The following is a 20,835-nucleotide window of genomic DNA, read 5'->3' as shown; positions in this document are numbered from 1 at the left end:
AAGTTAGTGCAGTGCGACCTCTGCACAGTGTTCAGCTAAAGCTACAAGTTAGTGTAGTGCGTCCTCTGAACAGTCTTCAGCTAAAGCTACACGTTAGTGTAGTGCATCCTCCTCACAGTGTTCAGCTAAAGCTACAAGTTAGTGTAGTGCGTCCTCCTCACAGTGTTCAGCTAAATCTACAAGTTAGTGTAGTGCGACCTCTGCACAGTGTTCAGCTAAAGCTACAAGTTAGTGTAGTGCGTCCTCTGAACAGTGTTCAGCTAAAGCTACAAGTTAATGTAGTGCACAGTGTTCAGCTAAAGCTACAAGTTAGTGTAGTGCGTCCTCCTCACAGTGTTCAGCTAAAGCTACAAGTTAGTGTAGTGCTTCCTCCTCACAGTGTTCAGCTAAAACTACAAGTTAGTGTAGTGCGACCTCTGCACAGTGTTCAGCTAAAGCTACAAGTTAGTGTAGTGTGTCCTCCTCACATTGTTCAGCTAAAGCTACAAGTTAGTGTAATGTGACCTCTGCACAGTGTTCAGCTAAAGCTACAAGATAGTGTAGTGCATCCTCTGAACAGTGTTCAGCTAAAGCTACAAGTTAGTGTAGTGCAACCTCCTCACAGTGTTCAGCTAAAGCTACAAGTTAGTGTAGTGCGTCCTCCTCACAGTGTTCAGCTAAATCTACAAGTTAGTGTAGTGCGACCTCTGCACAGTGTTCAGCTAAAGCTACAAGTTAGTGTAGTGCGCCCTCTGAACAGTGTTCAGCTAAAGCTACAAGTTAATGTAGTGCACAGTGTTCAGCTAAAGCTACAAGTTAGTGTAGTGCGTCCTCCTCACAGTGTTCAGCTAAAGCTACAAGTTAGTGTAGTGCTTCCTCCTCACAGTGTTCAGCTAAAACTACAAGTTAGTGTAGTGCGACCTCTGCACAGTGTTCAGCTAAAGCTACAAGTTAGTGTAGTGTGTCCTCCTCACATTGTTCAGCTAAAGCTACAAGTTAGTGTAATGTGACCTCTGCACAGAGTTCAGCTAAAGCTACAAGATAGTGTAGTGCATCCTCTGAACAGTGTTCAGCTAAAGCTACAAGTTAGTGTAGTGCAACCTCTGCAAAGTGTTCAGCTAAAGCTACCTGTAGAAGGTTGGTGGTGTTTTCCTGATCCTATCACTACCGCAGGCAGCTAAATTATTTACACGTTAGTGTAGTGCGACCTCTGCACAGTGTTCAGCTAAAGCTACCTGTAGAAGGTTGGTGGTGTTTTCTTGATCCTATCACTACCGCAGGCAGCTAAATTATTTACACGTTAGTGTAGTGCGACCTCTGCACAGTGTTCAGCTAAAGCTACCTGTAGAAGGTTGGTGGTGTTTTCCTGATCCTATCACTACTGCAGGCAGCTAAATAAGCTACAAGTTAGTGTAGTGCGACCTCTGCACAGTGTTCAGCTAAAGCTACCTGTAGAAGGCTGGTGGTGTTTTCCTGATCCTATCAATACCGCAGGCAGCAAAATTATTTACACGTTAGTGTAGTGTGACCTCTGCACAGTGTTCAGCTAAAGCTACCTGTAGAAGGTTGGTGGTGTACTCATACTACAGGCAGGCAGTTGATTTTGCTAGCTGCAGTATCACTATATATATCCAGCTTAGTGCAGCTACAGGCCATTAGTATGTCTGGAAGGCCAACAAGGAGAGGCAGACAGTCACAAGCCAATAAAAGAGGGCAAGCAGGCTCTGTGTCTAGAGGCAACAGTGCTGGTCGTGGAGACAGTGCATCCTCATCAGCACGTGGCCGTGGGACACGCTTGGCCTTTTTTTCGGCAGCTGGCCATGTTGAGCCGCAGCATGCGGAAGACTTGGTCGAGTGGATGACCAAGCCATCCTCATCCTCCTCATCCTCTCTCACCCATGCTCAGGGTATTTTGTCTGGCAAAGCAGCTGCCAACGCGGCCTCTTCCCTCGGCTCAATGGCATCAGTGATTTCTTCCCTAGCCCCACCATGTCCTCCTGAGGAGTCCCTCGAACTGTTTGACCACAGTGTTGGGTGCATGCTCCAGGAGGATGCCCAGTGTTTAGAAGGCTCTGATGATGATACTGAGCTAGATGAAGGTAGTAACGTGAGCACGGACAGAGGGGGTGTCCAAGAAGGACAGCAATCTGGCAGTCATGCTCCCCCTGCTGCAGTATACTGCCAGGTTTGCTCCAGTGATGAGGAGGGAGGGGATGATGAGGTCACTGACCCAACGTGGGTGCCTGATAGGAGAGAGGAGGAGAAGGAGGCACATCACCAACGGGGCCAGCCTAAGGGCAGCACACTGACTGCATCACACCGCAAAACTCCGCATATGCAGGGCGCTGCTGTCTCTGTGCGTTTTTCCAAAAGTTCTTTGGTGTGGGCCATTTTTGAGACAAGTGCATCAGATCTGCTATTTGCAACATATGTCTCAAGCGTATCTCGCATGGCCAAAACATCTCCCGCTTCTGCACCACATGCTTGACCAGACATATGTTGACCTACCATGCAGTTCATTGGCAAGCGTATCTAAAAGACCCACACCAAAGAACAAAGAGGACCTCTCCTTGCTCCTCATCAGCTGAGATCTCCAACCCCACTATACCTTCAGTCCTCTCTGAGACCTGCACTGAGAGGAATGAAGGTATAGAATTAGATGTGTCACAGCCAAGTACTTGTGGGCAATCTGCTTTCGGTACACCGACATCAGATTGTACCAGGCAAATTTCCCTGCCCCAGCTGCTGCACCGCCGAAAGAAGTTCGCCATCCACATGCCCAGCGGTTGAATGCTAGCTTGGCAAAATTGCTAGCACTTCAACTGCTACCTTTTCAGTTGGTAGACTCTGCCCCCTTCCGTGAGTTTGTGGAATGTGCAGTTCCTCAGTGGCAGGTACCCAAATGCCACTTTTTCTCACAGAAGGCGATTCCGGCTCTCTACCAGCATGTGGAAGGCAATGTCCATGCCTCGCTGGACAGGGCGGTCAGCGGTAAGGTGCATATTACCGCTGACTCATGGTCCAGCAGGCATGGATAGGGACGTTACCTAAGTTTCACCGCGCATTGGGTGACTCTGCTGGCAGCTGGGAAGGATGCAGGACAAGGCGCAGTAGTGTTGGAGGGTGTTCCGCCATCACGCCTCCAAAATGCCACTACTAATGATTCTGACACACCTCTCTCCTCCACCCCCTCCTCTTCTTCTTCCTCCAGGGCCTCTTCCTGTGCTTTGTCCTCGGAACCAGCGGTGCTCCTTAGGCGTTCAAGGGGCTACGCAAGTACGCAGGACAAAAGATGCCATGCGGTGCTTGAGCTGGTGTGCTTGGGGGACAGGAGCCACACTGGGCCAGAGGTTCTGTCAGCTCTGCAGGGGCAGGTTCAGAGGTGGTTGACGCCACGCCAACTTAAGGCAGGAATGGTGGTTTGCGACAATGGCACCAACCTCCTCTCCGCCCTCAGACAGGGACAACTGACCCATGTATCCTGTTTGGCTCACGTCCTTAACTTGGTGGTGCAGCGGTTCTTGGGCAGGTACCCGGGATTACAGGATGTCCTGAGGCAGGCCAGGAAAGTCTGTGTGCATTTCTGCCGGTCATATAATGCCAGTGCTCGCCTGGCAGACCTCCAAAAGGAGTTTAACCTGCCCAAGAGCCGCCTAATCTGTGACATGCCCACCAGGTGGAACTCAACGTTGGCCATGCTGCAGCGGCTGCACATGCAGCAGAGGGCCATCAATGAGTACCTGTGCAACTATGGCACCAGGACAGGGTCAGAGGAGCTTGTTTTTTTTCCCCACGCCAGTGGGCCATGATCAGGGATGCATGCACTGTCCTGTCACCATTTGAGGAGGCCACGAGGATGGTGAGCAGTGACAGTGCATGCATCAGTGACACTGTCCCCCTTTGTCCACCTGTTGGAGCACACGCTAATGGACAGGGCACTTGAGGCAGAATAGAGGCAGGAAGAGGAGGACTTCCTTAGCTCTCAAGGCCCCCTTTATCCAGACAGTGTTCCTGCGTGCCCGCCGATCACACAGGAAGAGGAGGAGGAGGATTCTGTCAGTATGGAGGTGGAGCCTGGCACTCAGCATCAGCAGCAGTCTTTAAAGGATCAGTCCCAAGAAACACATGGACTTGTACGTGGCTGGGAGGAGGTGGCTGTGGATCATGTTGTCCTTAGTGACCCAGAGGACTCCGGACCGAATGCCTCAGCAAACCTACGCTGCATGGCCTCCCTGATCCTGCAAAGCCTGCGGAAGGATCCTTGTATTCGTGGAATCAAGGAGAAGGACCAATACTGGCTGGCAACCCTCCTTGATCCACGTTAGAAGGGTAAGGTTGCAGACCTTATCTTGCCATCGCAGAGGGAGCAGAGGATGAAACATCTTCGGGAGGCCTTGCAGAAAGGTCTGTGCAACGCGTTCCCAGAGACTGGGAGGTTACAAACTCCTGTTTCTGGACAACGTGTTGCTGAGGCTTCGGTCAGTCAAAGAAGGAGCGGTGGAGAAGGTGACCGTCTGACTGATGCGTTCAGACAATTTTTTAGTCCGCAGCCCCAAGGTATGATCAGTTCCAGCAACCATCGCCAGCGTCTGTTTTACATGGTGCAGGAATACCTAGGGGCAAGATCTGACTTGGACACCTTTCCCACCGAAAATCCTCTGGGTTACTAGGTCTTGAGGATGGATCACTGGCCAGAGCTTGCACAGTATGCAATTGAGCTACTAGCCTGTCCTACATCCAGCGTTCTTTCGGAACGCACATTCAGTGCTGCTGGAGGCTTTGTAACCGATCACAGGGTGCGTCTGTCCACCGACTCGGTCTATCAACTGACCTTCATAAAAATTAATCAGTCTTGGATCACCACCAGCTACCAAGCATCTGATGCTGATGTAACCGAATAATTTTTTTTGAAATGTCAGATCCCTTCAAAGACTGCCTATGCTGATGCTGAGTGACTATCCTGTTATGCTGAGTAATTATCCTCTTCCTCCTCAATGATCATGCTGATAGCTTGTAAGAACATTTTTGGTTCTGGGCGCCCAATTTTTCAGCCCCTGTTTAACAGGGGTGTGTAATTACAATTTTTGATGCAATACTTTGCAGCAGGGTTCGTTCCTGCATTCCAACTAGAGTATCTGTGCGGGGTTGTAGTGTTGTGGCACCAGCACCAGTGCCTAAGGCCCAATTTTTCAGCCCCTGTTTAACAGGGGCGTGTAATTACAATTTTTGATGCACTAATTTGCAGCAGGGCTCGTTCCTAAGTTCCAACTAGAGTATCTGTGAGGGGTTGCAGTGTTGTGGCACCAGCACCAGTGCCTAATGCCCAATTTTTCAGCCCCTGTTCAACAGGGGCATGTAATTACAATTCTTGATCTAATATTTCACAGCAGGGCCCATTCCAGCGCCCACCAAGAGTAACTGTGAGGACTTGTGTTGTGGCACCAGCACCACCACCACCATCACCAAAGGCCCAATTTTTCTGGCCCTGTTCAACAGGGGCATGTAATTACAATTCTTGATCTAATATTTCACAGCAGGGCCCTGTGAGGGCTTACAGTGTTGAGGCCACAACAACACCTAAGGCCCAAATTTCTGCTGAGTATATAGGGCAGGCCCCTACTTTCAAACATCCAACTTACAAACGACTCCTACTTGCAAACGGAAGGAGAGAACAGGAAGAGAGATGAAATCTACCCCATAGGAAGGGAAATTCTCTCCTGTAAGAGTTAATATGGAAAAAACTTTTCTCCTTTTCACTGATGCTTTATCACCAATCCTTGTTTCACTAAAAACCCCAAATTTTCAAAAAACATTTGTCATTGGGACAAAAAGTGAGGTGAAATCTTTTGAAGAGGAGCACAGACAGCAAAACAAATGTCACAGGGGTGATAACCCTTCCCTATTTTTTCCACAAAAGCTTAAAAACAGATTTTTTGACTGGAGCTATACTTTAAAAATGTACCAGTTCAAAATTACAAACAGATTCTACTTTACAACAAACCTACAGTCCCTGTCTTGTTTGCACCGCCTGTATACTGCTGTTCAGAGTATATAGGGCCTGGGGGCCCCACGCCTTTCCTTTTTTTAATTTGGGTGTGGGGTTCCCCCTAATATCCATACAAGACCCAAAGGGCCTGGTAATGGACTGGGGAGTGGGGGGTACCCATGCCTTTTTTCTCACTGATTTCCATCCATATTGCCGGGACCCGACATTACATTAAAGCCGCAAGCAGTTTTAAATGACTTTTATTCCTTTAAAAATGTCATTTTATGCAGGGACTGTTTATGCACGGGAAACACACGCCACTTTACAGGCATACTATAGACACCCCCCAGATACGATATTTAAAGGAATATTTCACTTTTTTTTTTTCACTTTAAGCATCATTAAAATCACTGCTCCTGAAAAATCGGCCGTTTTTAAAACTTTTTTTTGTATTGATACATGTCCCCTGGGGCAGGACCCGGGCCCCCAAACCCTTTTTAGGACAATAACTTGCATATTAGCCTTTAAAATGAGCACTTTTGATTTCGAACGTTCGAGTCCCATAGACTTTAATGGGGTTCTAAAGTTCGCGCAAACTTTCGGTCCGTTCGCAGGTTCTGTTGCGAGCCGAACCGGGGGTTGTTCGGCTCATCCCTACACAGCACATTATATGGTGGGCACAGCATATTATATAGTGGGTACTGCACATGACATGGTGGGCACTGCACGACACCACATGACATGGTGGGCACTGCATGGCACAGCACATGACATGGGCACTGCACTTGACATGGTGGGCACTGCACGACACAGCACATTACATGGTGGGCACAGGACACTAAATGGTGGGTACTGCACAGCATGTTCCATTGTGGGTAATGCATGGCACATGGCATGGTGTGTACAGCACATTACATGGTATGCACTGCATGGCGCAGCACATGACATGGTGGGCGCAACACAGCAAATTACATGGTGGGCACTGCACGACATGGTGGGCACTGCATGGCACAGCACATCACATGGTGGGTACAGCACATTACATGGTGGGTACAGCACATTACATGGTGGGTACTGCATGGTACAGCACATGACATGGTGGGCACTGCATGGCACAATACATTACATGGTGGGCACTGCATGAAATAGCATATTACATGGTGGGCAATGCCCATGGCATTATGGGCACTGCACATTACATGGTAGGCACTGCACATTACATAGTGGGCACTGCATATGCCATAGTGGGCACTTCATGGTACAGCACATGGCATAGTGGGCACAAGAGAGCACATTACATGGGGGGGGAGCAGCAGTCTGTCCTCTAGCACAATCATTACACCCCCAGGTCAGTTTCTACACAATCCTCCCTCCCTAATAAGATTACTAACCTCATCTCAACAGCATGGGAGATTTCCTTCCTCCCGGGCTCCTGCTGGCTAGCATGACATCCCCCCCACCCCCCCAGACAGCTGCCTGAAGCTCTTGGACACTGAGGATCTGTGTGAGTGGAACAGATCTTGTGATAGGAGGCATCGGCAGAGACAGAACTAGGCTGACACTTGTCTCTTCCGTGTGTGCAGTGCACAGAGGGCTCCTCTTCTTTCAGGACAGGACACAGATAAGCCACTGGTATGGGCCTATATTAAGGGAGGGGCCTGGAGCTGCAGCTCCAGTAGCCCTGCAGCCAGGAACTCTAGAGCATGCGGCTGGGCACAAGATGGTGTACCTCTGCCCCGAAAATGAAAAAATAGTCCCTCAGCTCACACCTTCTGGGCCCCTATATTGAACTGATTGGGGCCCAGAAAAATATATTTATTCACCCCCTGAGCACGAAGGAGCTTGGGAAGGAGCAGTACATGTTTACAAGGGGACAGGTAAAGTGCAGGGGCCCCTAGGCAGTGGCCAGGGGTGCCCGCTCATTAAGACAGCCCTGTGGCCCATGCATGTTTACTCAGGTTCATTTCTAATCCACAACCTTTAGTAACCAGATACGTTTAGTAAATGCTAGACCTGCAAACTGCCCACCCACCCACATATTGTTACTGCCTTCAAAAAAATGCTGGAAAATCTTAAACATACTCAAGACATTTATTTAAATTCAAAAGCAAAAATTTATTCCATCAGCTAGACTTTTTCAAACATGAATCAAAATGTTAGAATTGTTCTTTCCTTTTTAACACTTTATACAGTGCTTTAAGAAGTAACCAATATGATGCATATTATCATCTGTTTATAATTTAAGAAACATAAATGTGTGTATACATGGGTTTTATTTTCACCCTGTGAATCCACCAGTTCTGTTCATAAACCAGTTCTATTGCCAGAGATCCTTCCTTTGGATTAAGTTGAGATGAGATGAGCTGCTTCTGTGGAATGTGCTGACTGAAATATAAAACAATGGAATAACTTAAAACTGTGGAATTATACAGGAATCTTTTTTTTACTCTAATGCCGTGTACACACGACCGGACTTTTCTTCGGACTGAACACCGAAGGACTTTTCGATGGAGTTCCGACAGAGTTCCAACGAAACGGACTTGCCTACACACCAAAGTCCGATCGCTTCGAACATGATGACGTACGACCGGACTAGAATAAGGAAGTTCATAGCCAGTAGCCAATAGCTGCCCTTGCATCCTTTTTTGTCCGTCGGACTAGCATACAGACGAACGGATTTTTCCATCGGACTCGAGTCGGTCGGAGAGATTGTAAACATGTTCTATTTCTAAAGTCTGACAGATTTTTCTACAGGAAAGGTCAGATGAAGCCCACACACGATCGAATTGTCAGACAGATTCGTTCCGTCGGACCAGTTCGGTCGAAAAGTCCAGTCGTGTGTATTAGTATGGTAATCTTTACTTATAGAGTAGTAAGAATGTAAAACTCCCTTCCACAGTTAGTGGTGTCAAAGGGGAGTGTAAATAAATTCAAAAAACCTTTAGATGTGTTTCTTAGTGAACACCATGTACAAGAATATGAAAAACAGTAGTCCCACACACACAGGTGGAACTGGATGCAGACTTGAGGTCTAACCTCTGCTGAAGATTTAAATCAGTATTAAACCCAAATGTGAACATTTATTATTGTCCCCGTACCGGGTCTGAACCTTTGACCTCTGCTGTGTCTGGCAATATCTCTTCTTGCTGGACAGCTCCCTGGATAATTCCATGAACGATCTTACCTTGAACCTTGTTTCTCTTGAACCTTGAATCCTTTGCTCCTCCCTTGAACTTCCTATTTTAGCCATGCCTTTGCACTTCCTGTTTGCCAGATTATTGTGCTCTCTTCAGCCAATATCTAGATCTTGTTATCCCTGATGCTGTTCGTATCTCTGCTACCACTTGTTACCAACTATTGGCTTGTTTACTAAAGTCTGCTTGATCCCTACATCCTATATAGCCCCGGGACTGTGACGTCATAAGGAGACGGGGTCACCGGGTGACATCTCCCGGTGGCCACACCCCATGCCTATATAATTGGTTGCGGACCTTGCTCACAGCATTACAGCGAGAGTGAGCGTAGTGTCAACATCTCAGGAAGAGAAGAGGGAAGAAGACGTCTCAGAATACCGGGCTTCTCTGCTACCAAAAGAGCGGCAAAAGAGCAGAAGATAGCGGAGGAGCCCGGCAGAAGGAAGAAGGCACCAGAGAAGAACCAGAGAGCATGTAGACGACACTGGAGAGAGGGAGAAGAAGCCTGAGAGATCCCCGAAGTCGGAAGAAGACCCCTGAAGTCGGAAGAAGACCCCCGAAGTTGCCTAATAAATTACTTTTAAAACCTGTGTAGTGTGTTTTTTTATTGACACTTTTTTCCCCAGGTGAATGGGTAGGGGTACGATGTACCCCATACTCATTCACATAGGGTGGGGGGCCGGGATCTGGGGCCCCCTTATTAAAGGGGGCTCCTGGATTCCGATAAGCCCCCCGCCCGCAGACCCTGACAACCAACGGCAAGGGTTGTTGGGAGGAGGCCCTTGTCCTGATCAACATGGGGACGAGGTGCTTTGGGGTGGGGGGGCCCTTGCCCCAAAGCACTAACCCTCCCATGTTGAGGGCGTGCGGCCTGGTATGGTTCAGGAGGGGGGGCGCTCGCTCATCTCCACCCCCTTTCCTGACCGACCGGGCTGCGTGCTCAGATAAGGGTCTGGTATGGATTTTGAGGGGCCCCACGTCGTTTTTTCGGAGTAGGGGGTGCCCCTTAAAATCCATACCAGACCGAAGGGCCTGGTATGCTCTTGGAGGGGAACCCATGACGGTTTTTTAATTAAAATTTGGTGTGGAGTTCCCCCTCAAGATTCATACCAAACAGTGCCTGGCATTGGCGGGGATCCAATTCCCGTGCTTGTCACTCATTGGTAGGGATGAGCCGAACACCCCCTGTTCGGTTCGCACCAGAACATGCGAACAGGCAAAAAAATTGTTTGAACACGCGAACACCGTTAAAGTCTATGGGACACGAACATGAATAATCAAAAGTGCTAATTTTAAAGGTTTATATGCAAGTTATTGTCATAAAAAGTGTTTGGGGACCTGGGCCCTGCCCCAGGGGACATAGACCTGCAAACTGCCCACCCACCCACATATTGTTACTGCCTTCAAAAAAATGCTGGAAAATCTTAAACATACTCAAGACATTTATTTAAATTCAAAAGCAAAAATTTATTCCATCAGCTAGACTTTTTCAAACATGAATCAAAATGTTAGAATTGTTCTTTCCTTTTTAACACTTTATACAGTGCTTTAAGAAGTAACCAATATGATGCATATTATCATCTGTTTATAATTTAAGAAACATAAATGTGTGTATACATGGGTTTTATTTTCACCCTGTGAATCCACCAGTTCTGTTCATAAACCAGTTCTATTGCCAGAGATCCTTCCTTTGGATTAAGTTGAGATGAGATGAGCTGCTTCTGTGGAATGTGCTGACTGAAATATAAAACAATGGAATAACTTAAAACTGTGGAATTATACAGGAATCTTTTTTTTACTCTAATGCCGTGTACACACGACCGGACTTTTCTTCGGACTGAACACCGAAGGACTTTTCGATGGAGTTCCGACAGAGTTCCAACGAAACGGACTTGCCTACACACCAAAGTCCGATCGCTTCGAACATGATGACGTACGACCGGACTAGAATAAGGAAGTTCATAGCCAGTAGCCAATAGCTGCCCTTGCATCCTTTTTTGTCCGTCGGACTAGCATACAGACGAACGGATTTTTCCATCGGACTCGAGTCGGTCGGAGAGATTGTAAACATGTTCTATTTCTAAAGTCTGACAGATTTTTCTACAGGAAAGGTCAGATGAAGCCCACACACGATCGAATTGTCAGACAGATTCGTTCCGTCGGACCAGTTCGGTCGAAAAGTCCAGTCGTGTGTATTAGTATGGTAATCTTTACTTATAGAGTAGTAAGAATGTAAAACTCCCTTCCACAGTTAGTGGTGTCAAAGGGGAGTGTAAATAAATTCAAAAAACCTTTAGATGTGTTTCTTAGTGAACACCATGTACAAGAATATGAAAAACAGTAGTCCCACACACACAGGTGGAACTGGATGCAGACTTGAGGTCTAACCTCTGCTGAAGATTTAAATCAGTATTAAACCCAAATGTGAACATTTATTATTGTCCCCGTACCGGGTCTGAACCTTTGACCTCTGCTGTGTCTGGCAATATCTCTTCTTGCTGGACAGCTCCCTGGATAATTCCATGAACGATCTTACCTTGAACCTTGTTTCTCTTGAACCTTGAATCCTTTGCTCCTCCCTTGAACTTCCTATTTTAGCCATGCCTTTGCACTTCCTGTTTGCCAGATTATTGTGCTCTCTTCAGCCAATATCTAGATCTTGTTATCCCTGATGCTGTTCGTATCTCTGCTACCACTTGTTACCAACTATTGGCTTGTTTACTAAAGTCTGCTTGATCCCTACATCCTATATAGCCCCGGGACTGTGACGTCATAAGGAGACGGGGTCACCGGGTGACATCTCCCGGTGGCCACACCCCATGCCTATATAATTGGTTGCGGACCTTGCTCACAGCATTACAGCGAGAGTGAGCGTAGTGTCAACATCTCAGGAAGAGAAGAGGGAAGAAGACGTCTCAGAATACCGGGCTTCTCTGCTACCAAAAGAGCGGCAAAAGAGCAGAAGATAGCGGAGGAGCCCGGCAGAAGGAAGAAGGCACCAGAGAAGAACCAGAGAGCATGTAGACGACACTGGAGAGAGGGAGAAGAAGCCTGAGAGATCCCCGAAGTCGGAAGAAGACCCCTGAAGTCGGAAGAAGACCCCCGAAGTTGCCTAATAAATTACTTTTAAAACCTGTGTAGTGTGTTTTTTTATTGACACTTTTTTCCCCAGGTGAATGGGTAGGGGTACGATGTACCCCATACTCATTCACATAGGGTGGGGGGCCGGGATCTGGGGCCCCCTTATTAAAGGGGGCTCCTGGATTCCGATAAGCCCCCCGCCCGCAGACCCTGACAACCAACGGCAAGGGTTGTTGGGAGGAGGCCCTTGTCCTGATCAACATGGGGACGAGGTGCTTTGGGGTGGGGGGGCCCTTGCCCCAAAGCACTAACCCTCCCATGTTGAGGGCGTGCGGCCTGGTATGGTTCAGGAGGGGGGGCGCTCGCTCATCTCCACCCCCTTTCCTGACCGACCGGGCTGCGTGCTCAGATAAGGGTCTGGTATGGATTTTGAGGGGCCCCACGTCGTTTTTTCGGAGTAGGGGGTGCCCCTTAAAATCCATACCAGACCGAAGGGCCTGGTATGCTCTTGGAGGGGAACCCATGACGGTTTTTTAATTAAAATTTGGTGTGGAGTTCCCCCTCAAGATTCATACCAAACAGTGCCTGGCATTGGGCAATTCCCGTGCTTGTCACTCATTGGTAGGGATGAGCCGAACACCCCCTGTTCGGTTCGCACCAGAACATGCGAACAGGCAAAAAAATTGTTTGAACACGCGAACACCGTTAAAGTCTATGGGACACGAACATGAATAATCAAAAGTGCTAATTTTAAAGGTTTATATGCAAGTTATTGTCATAAAAAGTGTTTGGGGACCTGGGCCCTGCCCCAGGGGACATAGATCAATGCAAAAAAATTTTTTAAAAACAGGCGTTTTTTCAGGAGCAGTGATTTTAATAATGCTTAAAGTCAAACAATAAAAGTGTAATATTCCTTTAAATTTCGTACCTGGGGGGTGTCTATAGTATGCCTGTAAAGAAGCGCGTGTTTCCCGTGCTTAAACAGTCCCTGCATAAAATTTCCCGTGTTTAGAACAGTCTGACAGCAAAATGACATTTCAAAGGAAAAAAGTCATTTAAAACTACTCGCGGCTATTAATGAATTGCCGGTCCGACAATACACATAAAAGTTCATTGATAAAAACGGCATGGGAATTCCCCACAGGGGAACCCCGAACCAAAATTTAAAAAAAAAATGGCGTGGAGGGGTCCCCCTAAATTCCATACCAGGCCCTTCAGGTCTGGTATGGATATTAAGGGGAACCCCGGACAAAATTTTTTTTTAAAATGGCGGCCGCAGGAAAAGAGGGGGGAACGAGAGAGCGCCCCCCCCTGAACCGTACCAGGCCACATGCCCTCAACATTAGACCCCCAGATCCCGCCCCCCCTTGTGAAATGGTAAGGGGGTACAAAAGTACCCCTACCATTTCACAATAAAAGTGTCAAAAATGTTAAAAATGACAAGAGACAGTTTTTGACAATTCCTTTATTTATTTATTTTTTATTTATTTCAGGTACTTATATAGCGCCGTCAATTTACACAGCGCTTTACATATACATTGTACATTCACATCAGTCCCTACCCTCAAGGAGCTTACAATCTACGGTCCGTAACTCACATTCATACATACTAGGGACAATTTAGACAGGATCCAATTAACCTACCAGCATGTCTTTGGAGTGTGGGAGGAAACCGGAGCACCCGGAGGAAACCCACGCAGGCACAGGGAGAACATGCAAACTCCAGGCAGGTAGTGTCGTGGGTGGGATTCGAACCAGCGACCCTTCTTACTGCTAGGCGAAAGTGCTATCCACTGCACCACTGTGCCGCCCAATTTATTTATTTAAATGCTTCTTCTTTCTTCTATATTCTATCTTCTTTCCTCTATCTTCTATCTTCCTTCGGTTTCTTCCTCCATCTTCTTCTTCTGGTTCTTCTGGTTCTTCCTCCGGTGTTCTCCCCTGGCATCTTCCTCCGCGGCATCTTCTTCCTTTCTTCTTCTCAGGCCGCTCCGCATCCACCATGATGGGAAGCTCCCGCTGTGTGACGCTTCTCGTCTTCTGACGGTTCTTAAATAACGGAGGGCGGGGCCACCCGGTGACCCCGCCCCCTCTGATGCACGGGGAGTTGACGGGGACTTCCCTGTGGCATTCCCTGTGATGTCAACTCACCGTGCGTCAGAGGGGGCGGGGTCACTGGGTGGCCCCGCCCTCCGTTATTTAAGAACCGTCGGAAGCGTTACACAGCGGGAGCCTCCCATCATGGTGGATGCGGAGCGGCCCGGGAAGAAGACACCGCGGAGGAAGATGCCGGACGAGAACACCGGAGGAAGAACCAGAAGAAGAAGAAGATGGAGGAAGAAACCGAAGGAAGATAAAAGATAGAAGAAAGAAGATAGAAGAAAGAAGAAGCATTTAAATAAAGGAATAAAGGAATAAATCAAAAACTGTCTCTTGTCATTTTTAACATTTTTGACACTTTTTTGTGAAATGGTAGGGGTACTCTTGTACTTTTGCGGCCTGCCAGGTTGAGTGCTCGGATAAGGGTCTGGTATGGATTTTTGGGGGGACCCCACACCATTTTTTTTTATTTTGGCGCGGGGTTCCCTTTAACCAGTTACCAACCGGCCCATAGCCGAATGACGGCTGCAGGGCGGTTGGATAACTCTGGGAGGACGTACTATGACGTCCTCCCAGAATTTCCCTCTCGCGCGCCCCCTGGGGCGCGCACCCGAACACATCCGTGACCGCCGGGTCCAGAGGACCCGGTGCATCACGGATCCCGGTAAATGGCCGCTGATCGCGGCCGTTTACCATGTGATCGCGCCGTCAAATGACGGCGCGATCACATGTAAACAGACCGGCGTCATCTGATGACGCCGGTTCCTCTCCTCCCCTCCTGTGTACCGATCGGTACACAGTGAGCGGGGAGGGGGATGGATGGATGTCTGCAGCGCTGTGGGCTGTATGTGTAGTGCCCACAGCGCTGCACAGAGACATCCATCCATCCATGCTCAGCCATCCCTCACTACTATGCAATGCTGTGCAATACTCTGCAATACCCCCACAATACTCTGCAATACCCCCACAATACTCTGCAATGCTGTGCAATACTCTGCAATACCCCCACAATACTCTGCAATGCTGTGCAATACTCTGCAATGCCCCCACAATACTCTGCAATGCTGTGCAATACTCTGCAATGCCCCCACAATACTCTGCAATGCTGTGCAATACTCTGCAATGCCCCCACAATACTCTGCAATGCTGTGCAATACTCTGCAATGCCCCCACAATACTCTGCAATGCTGTGCAATACTCTGCAATGCCCCCACAATACTCTGCAATGCTGTGCAATACTCTGCAATTCCCCCACAATACTCTGCAATGCCCCCCGCCATACTCTGCAATGCCCCCCGCCATACTCTGTAATGCCCCCCGCCATACTCTGCAATGCCCCCCGCCATAATCTGCCATGCCCCCGCCATACTCCGCAATACCCTGCCATACTCCGCCATACCCCGCCATACTCCGCCATACCCCGCCATACCCCGCCATACCCCGCCATACCCTGCCATGCTGAGCCATGCTCAGCTGTACTCGCCCTCTGTATGTGGCCAGGCTGTGGAAGTCTCACACATGTGGTATCGCCGTACTCAGGAGGAGTAGGAGAATCTATTTTGGGGTGTCATTTTTGGAATGTACATGTTATGTGGTAGAAATATTGTATAAATGGACAACTTTGTGTTAAAAAAAAAAAAAGCGTTTTAACCACTTCCCGCCCGCCGGCCGTCATACAACATGCTTGACTTTGTGCGGGGATATCTGAATGATGGTTGCAGCTACAGGCATCATTTAGATATCAGCTTTTTCAGCCGGCGATTCCCTACACCATGAGAATGATCATAGCAGCTGTTCCACTGCTTGATTGTTCTTACGGGAGGCGAGAGGGGATGTCCCCCCCTCCCGCGCTTCTACCGACTCACCGCTACGATCGAAGCCAGGATCATTTTTTTTTTTTTTTTTTTTTAATTTCAGGCTTCCCAGCCTAGAGGTGAGATGTGGGGTCTTATTGACCCCATATCTCACTGTAAAGAGGACCTGTCATGCCATATTCCTATTACAAGGATGTTTATATTCCTTGTAATAGGAATAAAAGTGGTCAAAAATTTTTTTTTTTGGAAAAAAGCATCAAACTAAAATAAATAAAGTAAAATGAACAATAAAAAAAAAAAAAAAATTTTTAAAGCGCCCCTGTCCCTGTGTGCTCGCATGCAGAAGCGAACGCATACGTAAGTCCCGCCCACATATGAAAACGGTGTTCAAACCACACATGTGAGGTATCGGTGCGATTGGTAGAGTGAGAGCAATAATTTTGGACCTAGACCTCCTCTGTAACTCAAAACATGTAACCAGTAAAAAATTTTAAAGCGTCGCCTATGGGGATTTTTGAGTAGCAAAGTTTGGCGCCATTCCACAAGCGCGTGCAATTTTGAAAGGTGACATGTTGGGTATCTATTTACTCGGCGTAACTTCATCTTTCACATTATGCAAAAACATTAGGCTAACTTTACTGTTTTGGTTTTTGTAAAGCACAAAACAGTTTTTTTTCCAAAAAAAACGCGTTAAAAAAATTGCTGCTCAAATACCGTGCGAGATAAAAAGTTGCAACGACCGCCATTGTATTCTCTAGGGACTTTGCTAAAAAAACATATATAATGTTTTGGGGTTCTATGTAATTTTCTAGCTAATAAATGATGATTTTTACATGTAGGAGAGAAATGTCAGAATTGGCCTGGGTGCTCCAGAACGCCTGAAGGTGCTCCCCTGCATGTTGGGTCTCTGTATGTGGCCACGCTGTGTAAAAGTCTCACACATGTGGTATCGCCGTACTCGGGAGTAATAGTAGAATGTGTTTTGGGGTGTAATTTGTGGTATGCATATGCGGTGTGTGAGAAATAACCTGCTAATATGACAGTAGCCCTGCAGCCAGGAACTCTAGAGCATGCGGCTGGGCACAAGATGGTGTACCTCTGCCCCGAAAATGAAAAAATAGTCCCTCAGCTCACACCTTCTGGGCCCCTATATTGAACTGATTGGGGCCCAGAAAAATATATTTATTCACCCCCTGAGCACGAAGGAGCTTGGGAAGGAGCAGTACAGGTTTACAAGGGGACAGGTAAAGTGCAGGGGCCCCTAGGCAGTGGCCAGGGGTGCCCGCTCATTAAGACAGCCCTGTGGCCCATGCATGTTTACTCAGGTTCATTTCTAATCCACAACCTTTAGTAACCAGATACGTTTAGTAAATGCTAGACCTGCAAACTGCCCACCCACCCACATATTGTTACTGCCTTCAAAAAAATGCTGGAAAATCTTAAACATACTCAAGACATTTATTTAAATTCAAAAGCAAAAATTTATTCCATCAGCTAGACTTTTTCAAACATGAATCAAAATGTTAGAATTGTTCTTTCCTTTTTAACACTTTATACAGTGCTTTAAGAAGTAACCAATATGATGCATATTATCATCTGTTTATAATTTAAGAAACATAAATGTGTGTATACATGGGTTTTATTTTCACCCTGTGAATCCACCAGTTCTGTTCATAAACCAGTTCTATTGCCAGAGATCCTTCCTTTGGATTAAGTTGAGATGAGATGAGCTGCTTCTGTGGAATGTGCTGACTGAAATATAAAACAATGGAATAACTTAAAACTGTGGAATTATACAGGAATCTTTTTTTTACTCTAATGCCGTGTACACACGACCGGACTTTTCTTCGGACTGAACACCGAAGGACTTTTCGATGGAGTTCCGACAGAGTTCCAACGAAACGGACTTGCCTACACACCAAAGTCCGATCGCTTCGAACATGATGACGTACGACCGGACTAGAATAAGGAAGTTCATAGCCAGTAGCCAATAGCTGCCCTTGCATCCTTTTTTGTCCGTCGGACTAGCATACAGACGAACGGATTTTTCCATCGGACTCGAGTCGGTCGGAGAGATTGTAAACATGTTCTATTTCTAAAGTCTGACAGATTTTTCTACAGGAAAGGTCAGATGAAGCCCACACACGATCGAATTGTCAGACAGATTCGTTCCGTCGGACCAGTTCGGTCGAAAAGTCCAGTCGTGTGTATTAGTATGGTAATCTTTACTTATAGAGTAGTAAGAATGTAAAACTCCCTTCCACAGTTAGTGGTGTCAAAGGGGAGTGTAAATAAATTCAAAAAACCTTTAGATGTGTTTCTTAGTGAACACCATGTACAAGAATATGAAAAACAGTAGTCCCACACACACAGGTGGAACTGGATGCAGACTTGAGGTCTAACCTCTGCTGAAGATTTAAATCAGTATTAAACCCAAATGTGAACATTTATTATTGTCCCCGTACCGGGTCTGAACCTTTGACCTCTGCTGTGTCTGGCAATATCTCTTCTTGCTGGACAGCTCCCTGGATAATTCCATGAACGATCTTACCTTGAACCTTGTTTCTCTTGAACCTTGAATCCTTTGCTCCTCCCTTGAACTTCCTATTTTAGCCATGCCTTTGCACTTCCTGTTTGCCAGATTATTGTGCTCTCTTCAGCCAATATCTAGATCTTGTTATCCCTGATGCTGTTCGTATCTCTGCTACCACTTGTTACCAACTATTGGCTTGTTTACTAAAGTCTGCTTGATCCCTACATCCTATATAGCCCCGGGACTGTGACGTCATAAGGAGACGGGGTCACCGGGTGACATCTCCCGGTGGCCACACCCCATGCCTATATAATTGGTTGCGGACCTTGCTCACAGCATTACAGCGAGAGTGAGCGTAGTGTCAACATCTCAGGAAGAGAAGAGGGAAGAAGACGTCTCAGAATACCGGGCTTCTCTGCTACCAAAAGAGCGGCAAAAGAGCAGAAGATAGCGGAGGAGCCCGGCAGAAGGAAGAAGGCACCAGAGAAGAACCAGAGAGCATGTAGACGACACTGGAGAGAGGGAGAAGAAGCCTGAGAGATCCCCGAAGTCGGAAGAAGACCCCTGAAGTCGGAAGAAGACCCCCGAAGTTGCCTAATAAATTACTTTTAAAACCTGTGTAGTGTGTTTTTTTATTGACACTTTTTTCCCCAGGTGAATGGGTAGGGGTACGATGTACCCCATACTCATTCACATAGGGTGGGGGGCCGGGATCTGGGGCCCCCTTATTAAAGGGGGCTCCTGGATTCCGATAAGCCCCCCGCCCGCAGACCCTGACAACCAACGGCAAGGGTTGTTGGGAGGAGGCCCTTGTCCTGATCAACATGGGGACGAGGTGCTTTGGGGTGGGGGGGCCCTTGCCCCAAAGCACTAACCCTCCCATGTTGAGGGCGTGCGGCCTGGTATGGTTCAGGAGGGGGGGCGCTCGCTCATCTCCACCCCCTTTCCTGACCGACCGGGCTGCGTGCTCAGATAAGGGTCTGGTATGGATTTTGAGGGGCCCCACGTCGTTTTTTCGGAGTAGGGGGTGCCCCTTAAAATCCATACCAGACCGAAGGGCCTGGTATGCTCTTGGAGGGGAACCCATGACGGTTTTTTAATTAAAATTTGGTGTGGAGTTCCCCCTCAAGATTCATACCAAACAGTGCCTGGCATTGGCGGGGATCCAATTCCCGTGCTTGTCACTCATTGGTAGGGATGAGCCGAACACCCCCTGTTCGGTTCGCACCAGAACATGCGAACAGGCAAAAAAATTGTTTGAACACGCGAACACCGTTAAAGTCTATGGGACACGAACATGAATAATCAAAAGTGCTAATTTTAAAGGTTTATATGCAAGTTATTGTCATAAAAAGTGTTTGGGGACCTGGGCCCTGCCCCAGGGGACATAGACCTGCAAACTGCCCACCCACCCACATATTGTTACTGCCTTCAAAAAAATGCTGGAAAATCTTAAACATACTCAAGACATTTATTTAAATTCAAAAGCAAAAATTTATTCCATCAGCTAGACTTTTTCAAACATGAATCAAAATGTTAGAATTGTTCTTTCCTTTTTAACACTTTATACAGTGCTTTAAGAAGTAACCAATATGATGCATATTATCATCTGTTTATAATTTAAGAAACATAAATGTGTGTATACATGGGTTTTATTTTCACCCTGTGAATCCACCAGTTCTGTTCATAAACCAGTTCTATTGCCAGAGATCCTTCCTTTGGATTAAGTTGAGATGAGATGAGCTGCTTCTGTGGAATGTGCTGACTGAAATATAAAACAATGGAATAACTTAAAACTGTGGAATTATACAGGAATCTTTTTTTTACTCTAATGCCGTGTACACACGACCGGACTTTTCTTCGGACTGAACACCGAAGGACTTTTCGATGGAGTTCCGACAGAGTTCCAACGAAACGGACTTGCCTACACACCAAAGTCCGATCGCTTCGAACATGATGACGTACGACCGGACTAGAATAAGGAAGTTCATAGCCAGTAGCCAATAGCTGCCCTTGCATCCTTTTTTGTCCGTCGGACTAGCATACAGACGAACGGATTTTTCCATCGGACTCGAGTCGGTCGGAGAGATTGTAAACATGTTCTATTTCTAAAGTCTGACAGATTTTTCTACAGGAAAGGTCAGATGA

The 20,835-nt window shown here is 47.2% G+C and overlaps 1 protein-coding gene and 1 long non-coding RNA gene across 7 annotated transcripts in view; both read right to left on the bottom strand.

Annotated features, from left to right (window-relative positions):
* Nucleotides 1-8,037: 8,037 nt before the first annotated feature.
* Nucleotides 8,038-13,490, bottom strand: LOC141112389 (uncharacterized). Its single transcript, XR_012236590.1, has 2 exons — nt 10,777-13,490; nt 8,038-8,350 (listed from the first exon to the last, which is right to left on the bottom strand). It is a non-coding gene; the product is annotated as an uncharacterized lncRNA (long non-coding RNA).
* A 4,103-nt stretch (nt 13,491-17,593) lies between these two features.
* The window catches only part of LOC141112390 (transmembrane protein 272-like), a 130,760-nt gene continuing 127,518 nt past the window's right edge, over nt 17,594-20,835 (bottom strand). For 4 of the 6 annotated variants that reach the window (XR_012236593.1, XM_073605190.1, XM_073605189.1 and 1 more), the window contains one exon: nt 20,140-20,452. Coding sequence is in view for 3 of the 6 variants with exons in the window: in XM_073605190.1 (XP_073461291.1) it covers nt 20,385-20,452 (68 nt within the window). In the remaining 3 variants the exon portion in view is untranslated. Of the gene's footprint in view, nt 17,907-20,139; nt 20,453-20,835 lie in introns of those variants that run through there. The other 2 variants (XR_012236592.1, XR_012236591.1) reach the window with 1 other exon arrangement.

The sequence above is a fragment of the Aquarana catesbeiana genome, linkage group LG11 (genome assembly GCF_042186555.1).
Source record: "Aquarana catesbeiana isolate 2022-GZ linkage group LG11, ASM4218655v1, whole genome shotgun sequence".
Lineage (NCBI taxonomy): Eukaryota > Metazoa > Chordata > Amphibia > Anura > Ranidae > Aquarana > Aquarana catesbeiana.
This window is presented reverse-complemented; position numbering and strand designations above follow the sequence as displayed.